This window comes from Lissotriton helveticus, chromosome 3_1 (genome assembly GCF_964261635.1).
Source record: "Lissotriton helveticus chromosome 3_1, aLisHel1.1, whole genome shotgun sequence".
Lineage (NCBI taxonomy): Eukaryota > Metazoa > Chordata > Amphibia > Caudata > Salamandridae > Lissotriton > Lissotriton helveticus.
Genome location: NC_136061.1, coordinates 1,837,334,423 through 1,837,346,668, shown reverse-complemented (window position 1 = coordinate 1,837,346,668; position 12,246 = coordinate 1,837,334,423). Strand labels below are relative to the sequence as shown.

At 42.8% G+C, this 12,246-nt stretch overlaps 1 protein-coding gene across 1 annotated transcript in view; it reads right to left on the bottom strand.

Moving 5' to 3' along the window:
- The window catches only part of LOC144824332 (mucin-2-like), a 166,420-nt gene that overhangs the window by 59,576 nt on the left and 94,598 nt on the right, over window positions 1–12,246 (bottom strand). The window contains exon 6 of the mRNA XM_078683449.1: window positions 6,011–6,230. Within this exon, the coding sequence (XP_078539575.1) occupies window positions 6,011–6,230 (220 nt within the window). The remainder of the gene's footprint in view (window positions 1–6,010; window positions 6,231–12,246) is intronic.

The window sequence follows — 12,246 nt, the reverse complement described above, 5'->3', positions numbered from 1 at the left end:
CTAGGGTAGGCCCTAAACAGCCCAGAAGCCAGGGTGCATTGTTTTTTAAAAGTTGTACATGTACTTTTAATTTTTACATGTCCTGGTAGTGAAAATCTCTTAAATGTTTTTGACAAGTGCATTGCCTTCCTCTCCCATTTGATAATGGGTTGCCTTACTACATTACATAAGTGCTAACATTCAAGTGTGAGCAAATAGGAATTTGAAGCTGAATGCCTGTTGACTTGTAATTTAAAATCCTGTTTAATGGTAAAGTCATATTTTAAGTCACAGTTCTGAATATGGAACTTTTAGAAAGTTTGCAGTTATTTGCCCTAAATATTTGGTGCCTGACTAAGTGTAGCCGGCAGTTGGTCTTTGTGTATTGCTCCCAGACAGTGAAACAAAGCAGAATGGATCTTGGCTGGATGGGTCGTCTCTTGTTTGATGAGGAGTAGGAGCTGTCACCTACCACACTTCCACATTACAAAGGCTCTGCCTGAGCACACCCACATAGGGTTTGACGCTAGTCTTTTCTGTCCCCAGATAAGTTGGGCCCAAGGCAGAGAGGCACGAAATTCCAAGCACCTCTGGGGGTGGAAACCATGAGAAACTTCTCCTACTACAAAGTGGGCACCAGATATAAATAATGGTCCCTCAAACCCAACTCTTCACTACACCCCTGGGCCTGTGGTCTCAAATAATTAGTTACATTTTACACTAATGTGGTGTGGGATTTTTTTTGTGTTGTGTTTTCAGTTTATTACTGTTTGAAGTGCTGCATAAATACTTTACAAATTGCCTTTAAGTCCAGCCTGACTGCTTTTGTGTCAAGCAACTAGATGGTTAAGCACACCTTAATTTGGGGGTTGCCTGTGTTTCCCCCTGAAAAAGATGGTGGTTGCTGCTTGAGTAAGGATTCGAGCCCCTCAACCAGCAACCCGATTTCCTACACACTTTAGTACATTCAGATGTTCTAAACAGCACTACATCAGAGTCGAACTTTGAGGGGGAGAGATAAGCATGACTTCTGTTTTCAACCGGTTGTGCATCAGGTGGTTGAGGGAGAACCAGGCTTGTGTGCCCCTTGGATTTTGGTCAAGGAAAATTATGTTTTCTTCAGAAGAGACTTTTAGGTAAAGTTTTGTGTTTTTGGTATAGAGGTGTTAAGCGAGTGCTTACTGTGTAAGCATTGTTGTCAAAGGTTCCATGTACAGGTTGAAAAGAGTCAGGGGTAAAATGGATCCATGATGCATGCCCTGGAAAGCCTGTGTCACCTTTGATAGTGATCTGTTCAGTTTAATGAGTTGAGTGTCATTGTTTACATAAGAGGAGATCCATCTTAAAACCGAGTGTTTTTTTTACATTTTATTCTTGAGAGTGTGTAGCAGGATGCTATGGTTTTCTGTGTCAAACACTGCACATTGGTCAAATAGCATAAGGCGGCAAGAGTCTCCTGATCATTGTTCTATTGTTTGAGATTCAGTGAAAGAACATTCCAAAAAATGTTTGCATAAAATCGGTGATTTATTCCTAGTCTGAGATTGCTTACATCTTTTGAGTCAGTTCCTTGTTTTTAAAGAGTGGGGTAACTTGTGCCATTTTCTTACAGGGTGGAACATCACCCTGTATTAGGGAGTAGTTGCTCAGCTTGATTAGCAATGGGAAGAGGCAATTGCTGAGGTCATTGATAAAATTGGTGATGATCTGATCTGACATTTTTGCTGTTAGTCTCATATTGAGACCTTATATATCTCACTCTCATTAACCTCTCTGAACTCACTCTATGAGGCAGAGTTCTTCAAGTAGAGTAAGTAAGTAAGACACTTATAGAGTGCACAAATGCTGAGGCGTCCTGGCGCTATCTTTAGCTGGGGAGCAGAAATTATCGGTCAGGGACAGGTAGATGAATTCCTACGCAGGGAAGAGCTAGGTCTTTAGCATTTTCCTGACTGAGGTCTTGAGTTCTGAAAACTTATGGAGGCTGGTAGTTCATTCCTGAGCTTCGATGCTCTGTATGAGAGACTTCTGTCTCCCAATCTGACTTTGTGGATCCTGGGGACATGAGCTAATCCTGTATTAGCAGATCTAAGCATCCGAATAGGTATATCCAACCGAAAAAGCTTCTGTAGGTCCTCAGGCCCTCCCCTGTACAATGCTTTATGTACTAGGCATAAAGCCTTAAACTCAATGCGCTGCTTAATCGGTAGCCAATGTAGCTCCCTAATTCTGCTTGAGATATGATGATATTTGGGAATTTTGAGCAATACCTGCGCTGCTGAATTTTGCAGTCATTGGAGTTTTAACAGTTATTTATTAAACACGCCCAAAAAGAGCGCATGGCAAAAATTAATGCGGGAACGGACTTAGGTGACTATAACCACTTTCCTAAGGTCTAAGGAAATGTACGGTAAAACTTTATGCAAGAATTTCAGCAGAAAATAGCAGGATGATGTCACCTGTTTAATCTATGCAGCACAATTTAGTTGGCCGTCATCAGAACCCCTAGATTCCTAACCTATGCCGTGGGATTTGGGAGAGACCTGCTTCTGGTGGCCACCAGGATAAATTCCAGATTGGAGGCCCTGTCCTAAACTCCATAACTTCCATTTTGGTTGTGTTCATTTTGAGATTGCTTTGGTACACCCACCCTATGATTTTCTTCATACAACTATGTAATTTCTCTGCTAGTATTTCGGTGTTTGAGGAAATGGAGATGACGATTTGCGTGTCATAGGCATAGGTTACCAACGAGAACCTATGAGCCCTCGGTAGCTTACCCAACGGTGTGACATATATGTTGAATAAAGTTGGTGACAGGGCTGACTTCTCTGAAGTCAAGTTATCCCAGCAGACCCTCTGTTCCCTAGCAGAAAGGAACAAGATAAGGAGTGTTAGAGCCGTCCCATGCAACTCCTATTGTCTTCAATCATTGCGTCAGAACCAGATGATTCACTGTATCAAACGTGGCTGATAGGTCAAGAAGTATCAGGACAGCACTACCAACTCCTTCCACCTGTTTGCGTATTTCCTCCATTGCCAAGATTAAAGCTGATTCTGTATAGTGCCTTGCTCTGAAATCATGCAGTGTAGAATCCAAAAGATCATTGTCATCTAAAAGACCAATTAGATCTTGAATAATTGATTTTTCTAATTTTTTTTCCGCCAATGGCAGGCAAGATATAGGTCGATAGTTTTTCAAGTCTAGTGGATCAAAAGAGGGTTTCTTTAAAAAAGGTCTAATGCATGCTTTCTTCCAGGAAACTGGGTAAATTCCTAATAACATTATTTAGCAGCAGTGTTAGTTTGGTGCTGCTCTTGCCAGAGGCCAGATGCATTATTGTAGAGGGACAGGGATGAAGCGGGACCCAGACTTTGTGGATAGTAACATCTCATTCACTTTGGCCACCGTTAAAGATTAGAAATTGATCAACTGACACGTCATGGTGCCCGAGATGAGCTCTTCGACTGTTGATGAAGAGGGTTCGAACGATATCGGAACCATGCCAGCAAGTTCATCGTAGATCGTTTGGATCTTTTCCTGAAAGAAATTAGTCATTCTATCACAAAGGGCTTGAACTGGGGAAAATTGATGTATCTGTTGCAGTTTGGACAGGGCGGTAACAATCTTGAAAAGCTCCCTTAACGAGTTTTTGGCTGCTTAACTTTTATTTGTAAAATTGTTTGTTTTAGAACTTATATTAGCCGCCTTATACTCTGCTACGGCAAGGTTATAGGTATTTTTGCCTTGATCCCTATAATCTACCTTCCATGCACTCTCTGCTCTTCTGCATATAGATTTAATAAGTTTATGGTCTAAGTTGTACCAGGAAGCCGATGTTCTGTTGTTCCGGACTTTAGTTGTCCACGCCAGATCTAATCCAGCCATCAAAGTTATCTGACGCCTTGTTATTATCTGCCACTATCAGAGGTGGACTTTTATATAGCCACTCTACAAGATAATCTTTCTTGATTGTTTTCCATGGCCTTATATTGGCAGGAGTCTGTTTATTTGGTTGCAAGCTGCTGTTTTCCCTAAACAATCATTTAAAATGAATAGCCATATGGTCCGTCCAAATAAGGGGTGATACATTTTCCACTATGATATTGGGGATATTAGTAAATATACCATCCAGAATGTATAGAGCCTAATGTGTGGGCTCTAAGACAAGCGGTGTTAGTCTGTGACCTTCAAGGTTGTCTAGTAGAGTGGCAGTATCCACATTCTTATTATTTTCCAGGTGTATATTGAAACCCCCAATATCGTGAAAGTGGACTATTCCAGATTTGATTCCATATGGGTCAATAATCCTTGGATGAACGGTAGTTTTGGTCTAGGTAGATTGTAAATGAATAGACCAGGAAAGGATAGAGTGTTGGAAATTTTAATGTTAAAGGTTATAGCTTCTGCCCCAGGCAGCTGAATAGGCTCAAAAAAGGCTTTGAGTCTAGACATGCAGCTGATTGCTAAGCAGCCTCTCTTGTGTCCCATTCTATCCATACTGGTCATTGGAGAGGAAGAATTTGGCCCTCTCCTCAATTACTTGTTAATATAACTTCACGTCTCTCTTGTGATGTGTCACTGACAGAATTGCTTGTGTGTAAGAGATGTTTTGGGAATGGCACCATGCAGAGAAAACCAGTCATTAACAAGAGAAAGTGGTAGTCCTGAACCACTGTTCCGAAGTCATCTGAAGGAATAAGAGTCTCCATCTTGAATAGAAGTTGTACTTGACAATTTCAGATGTGTGTCAAGAGAGAATAATAATATTATAGCTCAAGAGTCTAAGGTTGGAGTGACAGCATAATAACGACAGTAGGTAGATTAAGCAGAATTTGAATTAAATGGAAAGTCGATGTAAGGAAGAATATAGTTTTACATACGTTCGTGACAACCTCAATCTATCAATGTCAACCACATACTCTACGTTTCAAACGGGGAATATCCACCTCATGATTGTTTGATCATTGTCGTCTATTCAATGTTATACTAAGAAAGAGATATTCCACAATAAGGGATGTTAAAAAGAAAAAAAAATTTAGGCCCAGATGTAGGTAAAATAGATTTACCGATTTTTAATTACCGAATCCTACCGATTCGGTAATTAAAAATCGGTAAATCTAAGGGGTGGATATGTAGGAACATCCAGATGTTCCTTTTACCGAATCGGTAAATATCTGTATTTACCGATTCGGTAAATACCGACCGGTAATGCCCCATTCATTCCTATGGGCTTTGAAGCCCATAGGAATGAATGGGGCATTACCGAATCGGTAAATACCGATTTTGACAAGGGCGCAGGGGGTGTCACTTTGACACCCTCTAGCACCCCCAAAAAAGATTCGGGGGCCATGTGGCAGGCATACCTGCCCTAAGGGCAGGTCTGCCTGTCATATGGCACAGGTGTGCATGCACACATGTGCATGCACACCGGAATCGGTTTTTTACCATGAAGTTGGATTTCATGGTAAAATACCGATTCTGTAAGGCTTGTGGGACTCAGAAGAGTCCCACCTACATATCAAAAATACCGAATAGGTATAAATACCGAATCGGTATTTTACAGATTCGGTAAATTTACCGATCGGTAAATTTACCGAATCTGTAAAATTCTGGGCCCTACATACCATTTACTAAATACCGATTTTCGGCCGTTACCGACCGACCTACATCGGGCCCTTAGTGGCTTTTGGCATGTTTGCTCAGTTATTACCAACAACACTACTGCAGACACAGACATCCAATTGTTTTTTCACTAGTGAAAGAGCAGACTGCAATTACCAAAAGAATCTCGATCTGTTTTTGTTGTTTTGTACATCAAATGTCATTTGTATTGCAGCACTGAATGCTTGCTTGTTACTTCCTCCATGAAGATGCATAAATTGCAAAATACAGAACCAATTTCTGGCTACATAACGAGTCTCTTGTAAAGATAAAGTGAAATGCTACATTGAATAACATTCTATAACTTTGGTTCATGATGTGAGGCATTATTAAATGACTGCTTTTATAAATACAAAAACATCTTACAACAGGTTTCGTTGGTTCTCCAGTTCTCTGGTATCCCTCCAGCTGCGATGCACTCCTTTGAATACTCAGCGATACTACTGCATGCGCAAACTAACTTTGCGGTCTCGTGGCAGATGCACAAGTCCTCAGTACACGCGTTGAGGTATTCGCTAACATCAACCAGGGAGTTGCATTCTCGAAATGGTAAGCCGGTTAAAATCCTCTCACAGTGTGGTCTCATCTGTAGTAGATGAAATGAAGACATTTCAACATTAATTATTTGTACTTTAAAAGATTCCGTTGTGAAACAGTATGCAAACAAATAAGTTTCCCTAATGAATCTATATTTTTCAAGGAATTGTGTAAAGTCGGTATCAGCTTTTATGTTTGTGTATTGCCCTTCTATCAGCATATTACAAATGTATATTACAGATATGACAATTAGGTAGCACAATAGCATTAAAAGTACAGTATCAACATCAGATGGATTAATATCCCAAGCTATCTATCAGAATGCCACCAGAACCAGCATATTGTCTTTCATGTCTTGGGTTCGGAGACTATTACATTGGACGTCTGGCACTTTCATTCTTTTGGAGAAGTCAGGGAAATATAGATATGTGTGACTCAGAGGTCAGAGTTCTAACTGTGCTGTTCCTCACCTTTGGTCTCGGAGGAGAAAATATGCAGTTATCAACCTTACAGATCAAGCACTCTTCATATGTTAAGGCTAGGTTAACAAGGGGACAAGCAATATAATGGCTGGAATGGATATGGATGCCTGTGTGTAGGATCTGCCATGTTTGAGCCTTGGGTTTGTCCAGTACTATCACCACTACAACCTAAAGGTGTCTGCCTCAACAATTTCATCTTGAATGACTGTCTCAGTGTAAGGAAGTACCTCGTTTGACATTGGGTGCCCCCATTTTTTGCCTGGAACATGTGATTTTGAATGAAAGTGCACTGGGTCCCTGCTAACCAGATCCCCATTGCCAGAGCTATTTTCTAAAACTGCACCAAGATTGACATAACTTCAGCCCCTTTGTAAGTTCCCAGTAAATGGTACCCCTGATACCTAGGGCATTGGGACTCAAAGCGGTCCACTAGGGCTGCACCATGAATTGTGCTACCATAAGGACCCTTCACCAAGACCATTCAAACTGACATTGCAGGCTGGGTGTCGTTTCAAAAAAACTGAAGAGTCAACTTGGCACACATCCCTGTGCGCCATGCCCACAGACACTGTATGAGGTATAGGTAAGTCACCCCTACTGCAGGCCTTACTACCATAATTCAGGGTTCACTATATCACATGTGTGGTCATCACTACCTGAGCAGATATGACCCTACAATATCTAAGTCAATTCATGGATATTGTAAGTGCACGGGTAAGTTACATAGAGTACAAGGGCTTGAAACCCACTAGTACTGGTTCGCCAGCATCATGATGGTTTCAATGTACCCAGGGATGTTTGGCACCAAACATCTTGTCTTGATAAATCCACCCTGATGCCAGTGTTGGGTTTATTAATAAATGCACTTAGAGGGCACCTTAGAGGAGCCTCCTGGAAACCTACCAAACACTGGTGTGGTGTCGGACTAGTCTTAGCCAACCTACCACCATGCTCCTGACCTCATGGAGTGAGAGCCTTCACTCTCAGAGGCCGAGAAAAATGCCTGCTCTGGGCGGAGATGCTTCACACCTCTTCACACCTCTTCCAGGCTGGAATGGCATTCCAAGGCGTGAAGCCTAAAAGGTGATGTTGCTTTGAAATGCAAACCACAAGTCTCCAGTTAGTAAAGGGTGCCAAACCCCTGTCCTTCTCCACTTTTGGTGGGAGGACAGGTGGGAATTTTTTTTAGAGTAGGAGGTGTGCCCACATTCAGCCTGCACCACCCTAAGGTGGCACAGGTGATGTGAACCCCACTTTTCCAATTCCTCCATCTTGTGTTTGGACAGAATTAGTCAACCAGGGTCAGGGTTATGTCCAATACCCAATGAAAGTTGCCATAGGAGGGTTCGGTCCCCCTAAATGTAGGTAACCCATTGGCTTCTACCTGGCACTCCCATTAACATCCCTACATTTAGTACTTAAGTGGCACCCCTGAACTACAGATTTGATGGACCTAAGAATAAAACGGACAAGGAAGAGCCTCTGAACATGAGAATCGAGTGCCTGCTTTGGATTTTGGGGCAAAACCTTGCCTGCCACTGCAAAGACTAAACTGTCATGGTGTGGTATCTCGTGTTGCCACTCTAAGGACTCTCAAAACCCCAGAGGACCTCTAGCACTTTGTAAATTGCCCAAGAACTCGTCTAGTTTGGTTGCATTATATGGAGGCTACGGGTCCAAGGGCCCTAAATGGGGAATTCTTACAGATTCCTGAATGGCAGCTACACATAGGTTGAGGAACTCTGAGTCAACCCTGGACCATACTTTAACATCGCTATCCATATTCTGAGAAGTACAAAGCTCCCACATTAAGGTCAGAAGTAAAAGCAATCATCACCCTCAGATCTTAAAAATATAAAATAATAAGAGGTCATGGACGGTTGGGGTATTTAGGCTCACAGAACTCTGGCAGTCACTAGCAACATCTAAGATAGAATGATCTATCCATGGAAAACTTTGAGAAATAGAAAAGTACCCTACCCCTGCTTCAAAGGGATAAAACTGACTCCATCTCTGAATCGGAGACAGTGCAGTTAGTCTTGTTAAAATAGCTAGGCCAACAACATTCAATGAGAAAAATGAAAGCTATACAGAAACATAATTGGTTCACCCCAGTGTTAAGGCAATTAAAGCAGAAATTGAATAGGGAAGCCCGAACACCTAAATCCACTCAGTCAATGGGGGAACATTTCAAACAATTACAGGAATTAAGATCGGAGTACAAAAAGGCAGTATGTGAGGATAAACAAGCACACAGGTCCCATGAATGGAAAAGAATTGTGGAGGCCTGCAAGGCAGAAAACAGCAAGCTGCTCTGGTCCATTATTATTCAGATGGTAACCTAAGGGCAATACAGTGGCAGAAGATAAATGGGTAGAACAGATCTTGAATTAACATCAGAACCCTGACAAACGCGTTGCCCCCTCTGGCTACCTGAGTAGAACCTCAGGTTTAACTTTCATTGTGTTAAGGCAAGAATCCTGGCTGGTAGAAGCAGCAGAGCTCCTAAACCGAAAGGTCAACCCACTGCATTATTTAAAAACAACATAGCGCTTCGGAAAAGCTACCTAGGGAGATTATATAACACCTGGCTATTAGAAAACAGGATCCCAGATTAATGGAAAGGGGAAATCATTCACCCTATTTCCAAGAAAGATTCATACATCAAGGCACATAGCTACCGCATGATAGAGTTACTAGCATTGATCCAAACATATTTGCTGGACTGCTAACCGCCGATTTTGAATCCTGGGCAACGGAAACCAACCCAATTACAATAAATTAAAGAGGTTTTCGAACAGTCTCAATCACTATTGATAATCTGCCAGCCTTAGTCTTGCTCACGCAAAAATATTTAAATTAAAAATCAGCTATGTTGTCACCTGCTTTGTAGACATGACCAAAGCATTTGACATGCCCAACAGTAATCGCCTGTGGCAAAAACTTACGGACTGGCATATTCCTGAGAGACTACTTTGGGGAATACAGCTTCCATATTCAGAAAACTGTGCCAGGGTCACTCTCTGAAGTAACAGGGGTCTAACAACTAGAATCCAAATAGAGAGAGGCATCAAACAGGGGTGCATTCTGGACCCCTAAGTTACTTAACCTCTATTTAGCAGCCTTGACTGTCCAACTCAATTTAGTCCACTCAGAACCATCAAAAAAAGGCCGTAACCGATAACAGCATTTTTAGATGCCGATGAATTGTCCGATTATATTTATCGGGCATAGGCCTAAAAAATCCTAATGAACTCTCTTTCCCAATACTGTATCCCAACAAGATGATACAAACTCGAGAATACAAAGGGAGTAGTGTTTGGGAGCAGGGTTATCTGGAAGAAGACCTGGTATTGTGGAGGAAACCCTGTGATCAGAAGAGGGAGCTACAGCACCTAGGAATATGGGGGCATATTATCAAGGGGGTTTTCATGTTTGTTTCAATAAGCTTTATTCGGTTTTTGAGTTTAAAACCATAAAAGCAACAGAAAGAAATACATACATGCATAAATAACTCAACAATTCATTTCAAGATAAAAAGAAAACCGACAATTAAAACAAAAAAGTTTAGCAAATCAACTAATCAAAATAATCAAAATGATTGCCCAAGATGTACAGAGACTCATTTTCACCAGGTATTATAATTCGGTGCTCGGGGTCCAGGATAAAAGTCATGCAGGTCCCAGATACAGATGGGACCATCTCCAACTTTGGGCTGAGAAGATCGTAAATACGGGGCAATATTGCTGTGTTTAAATTTAATTAGTATCAAGTCCCCTGGAATATCTTTGGGCAACATCCCTAGCCACCCCACCCTCCTAACGCTCAGGATCCCGCCATCTAGAGCAGGTGGTAGCGGTCTGTTGTTTTTGAGCCAGAAAATGGCTTTATTCAGCAAGTCCTGATGTAATTCACGTTTGCCATGACTGAGTGGAGGGACCCCAGAAAGAACGGTGACGTATGGGGCGGCTACAGGGGGTAGATTTATTCGGTGCCTTCTTTCTTGAACTATGTTGGGGACATGTGCGGGATTAAAAGTAGCATTGCTGCCACTTGGATTGGGTGTAGTAAGAGGGGAATCTAAAGATTGAACTTTCATAGGAGCAATGGTCTTAGGTTTTTCATGGTTGGTAGTGAGAGTAGAGCCAATGGGTATAGCAGAATTTTCAGTCAATGGATAAATCCTATTTACAGTGTTTTCAATACAGGTCAACCTGTCCCCCAAGTCATTGATTTTCGCAACCAGGGGTGACAATGCGGAGTTTAACAATCGTTCTATTTGCGCCAGTAGGGTCAATTGGAGGGGCGATGCAGAGTCATTTGTTCGAGTCCCAGCCTTATCCAACATTGATAGGGTTGGTTTGTGGGGGGATAAAGAGGGGCTACAGCACAATTGGTTGGTGGAGGGGATAGTTTTGGGGGGTGAAGGTACATCCTGGGGAGTGCAGATTATTTGGACAGTGTCTCTGCCCACTATGGGGGGAGTTGATACATCCGGGCCATAGTTTGTGCCACACAGGGCATTCAGCTCCTCCCAGATGGACATAGTAGTTGGGAGACAGAACTCCAATAACAACAGTAGGCAGTCCAAAGCGGTAAAGATAAGAAGGAATAAACGTCTCTGTACCTCCTCCTTTGTTGCAGCCAAGTGGGGTGGCCCGACCCGTCCTTCTTGGGTCCTCTGAGGGCCACAGAGGGCCCGCCCTTTGCCCGGGCTTAGCCCGGCGCGTTCCGCGCGCGTGCTCGCGGGACGAGGGTCAGCACTGAACTTTATGCGCCTCCTGGCGCGGATTGATGGGCAGGGCAGCAGCGTCACCTGGAGCCTGACTGCGGGGCTGCTGGGAGTGGTGGTTCCGGGCCGGCGGAGCCAAGCCCGGCCGGTGCTCAGGTCAGTAGAAAGTGACGGTGATGATGTGCTCTCGGCGGAGCAAAGCCCGGCCGAGCACAAATTCCCCCTGTAATAGCAGCAAGGGGGTTTATCTCCGCTTTTTTGGCTTTAAACACCAAGAAAGCGGAGATAAAATTATCTCCCTATTACCTAGCTGTTACTAACACCAGTTAGCGACAGCTAGTAGGAGATAGCGACCATCTTGGGCCCCACTTTGCATGTCAGTGATATTTATCACTAATGACATGCAAAGTGGGCGTGCCAAGATGTTAGCGACTGGAAACAGTCGCTAACATCGCTATCTCCTATTACCAACTTTTGGAGATATTCGCGCTAAGCGCGAATATCTCCAAAAGCTAACACCTGCCCTGAGCAGTTCTTAGCCATGTTATCCAATGGGAGGTGGATAACATGGCTAAGAGCATTAGCTCGGTAAAGCATGAATATCGCGGACTTTTCAGCGATATTCATGCATTGCGGCCGTTTTTTATCGCCTTTGCGATAAACCTTGGTAATGCCAAGGTTTATCTGCGATAAAATTCGCCGCAGCTCAGCGGTAAAATTTTGGGGCATATTACCAACGTTAAGCGATATTTATCGCTAACGATGCTTAGCAACGAATTTTTTAACGCTAAGCATCGTCAAAAATTATCGCAGATAAACCTTGCTATTATCAAGGTTTATCGCAAATGCGA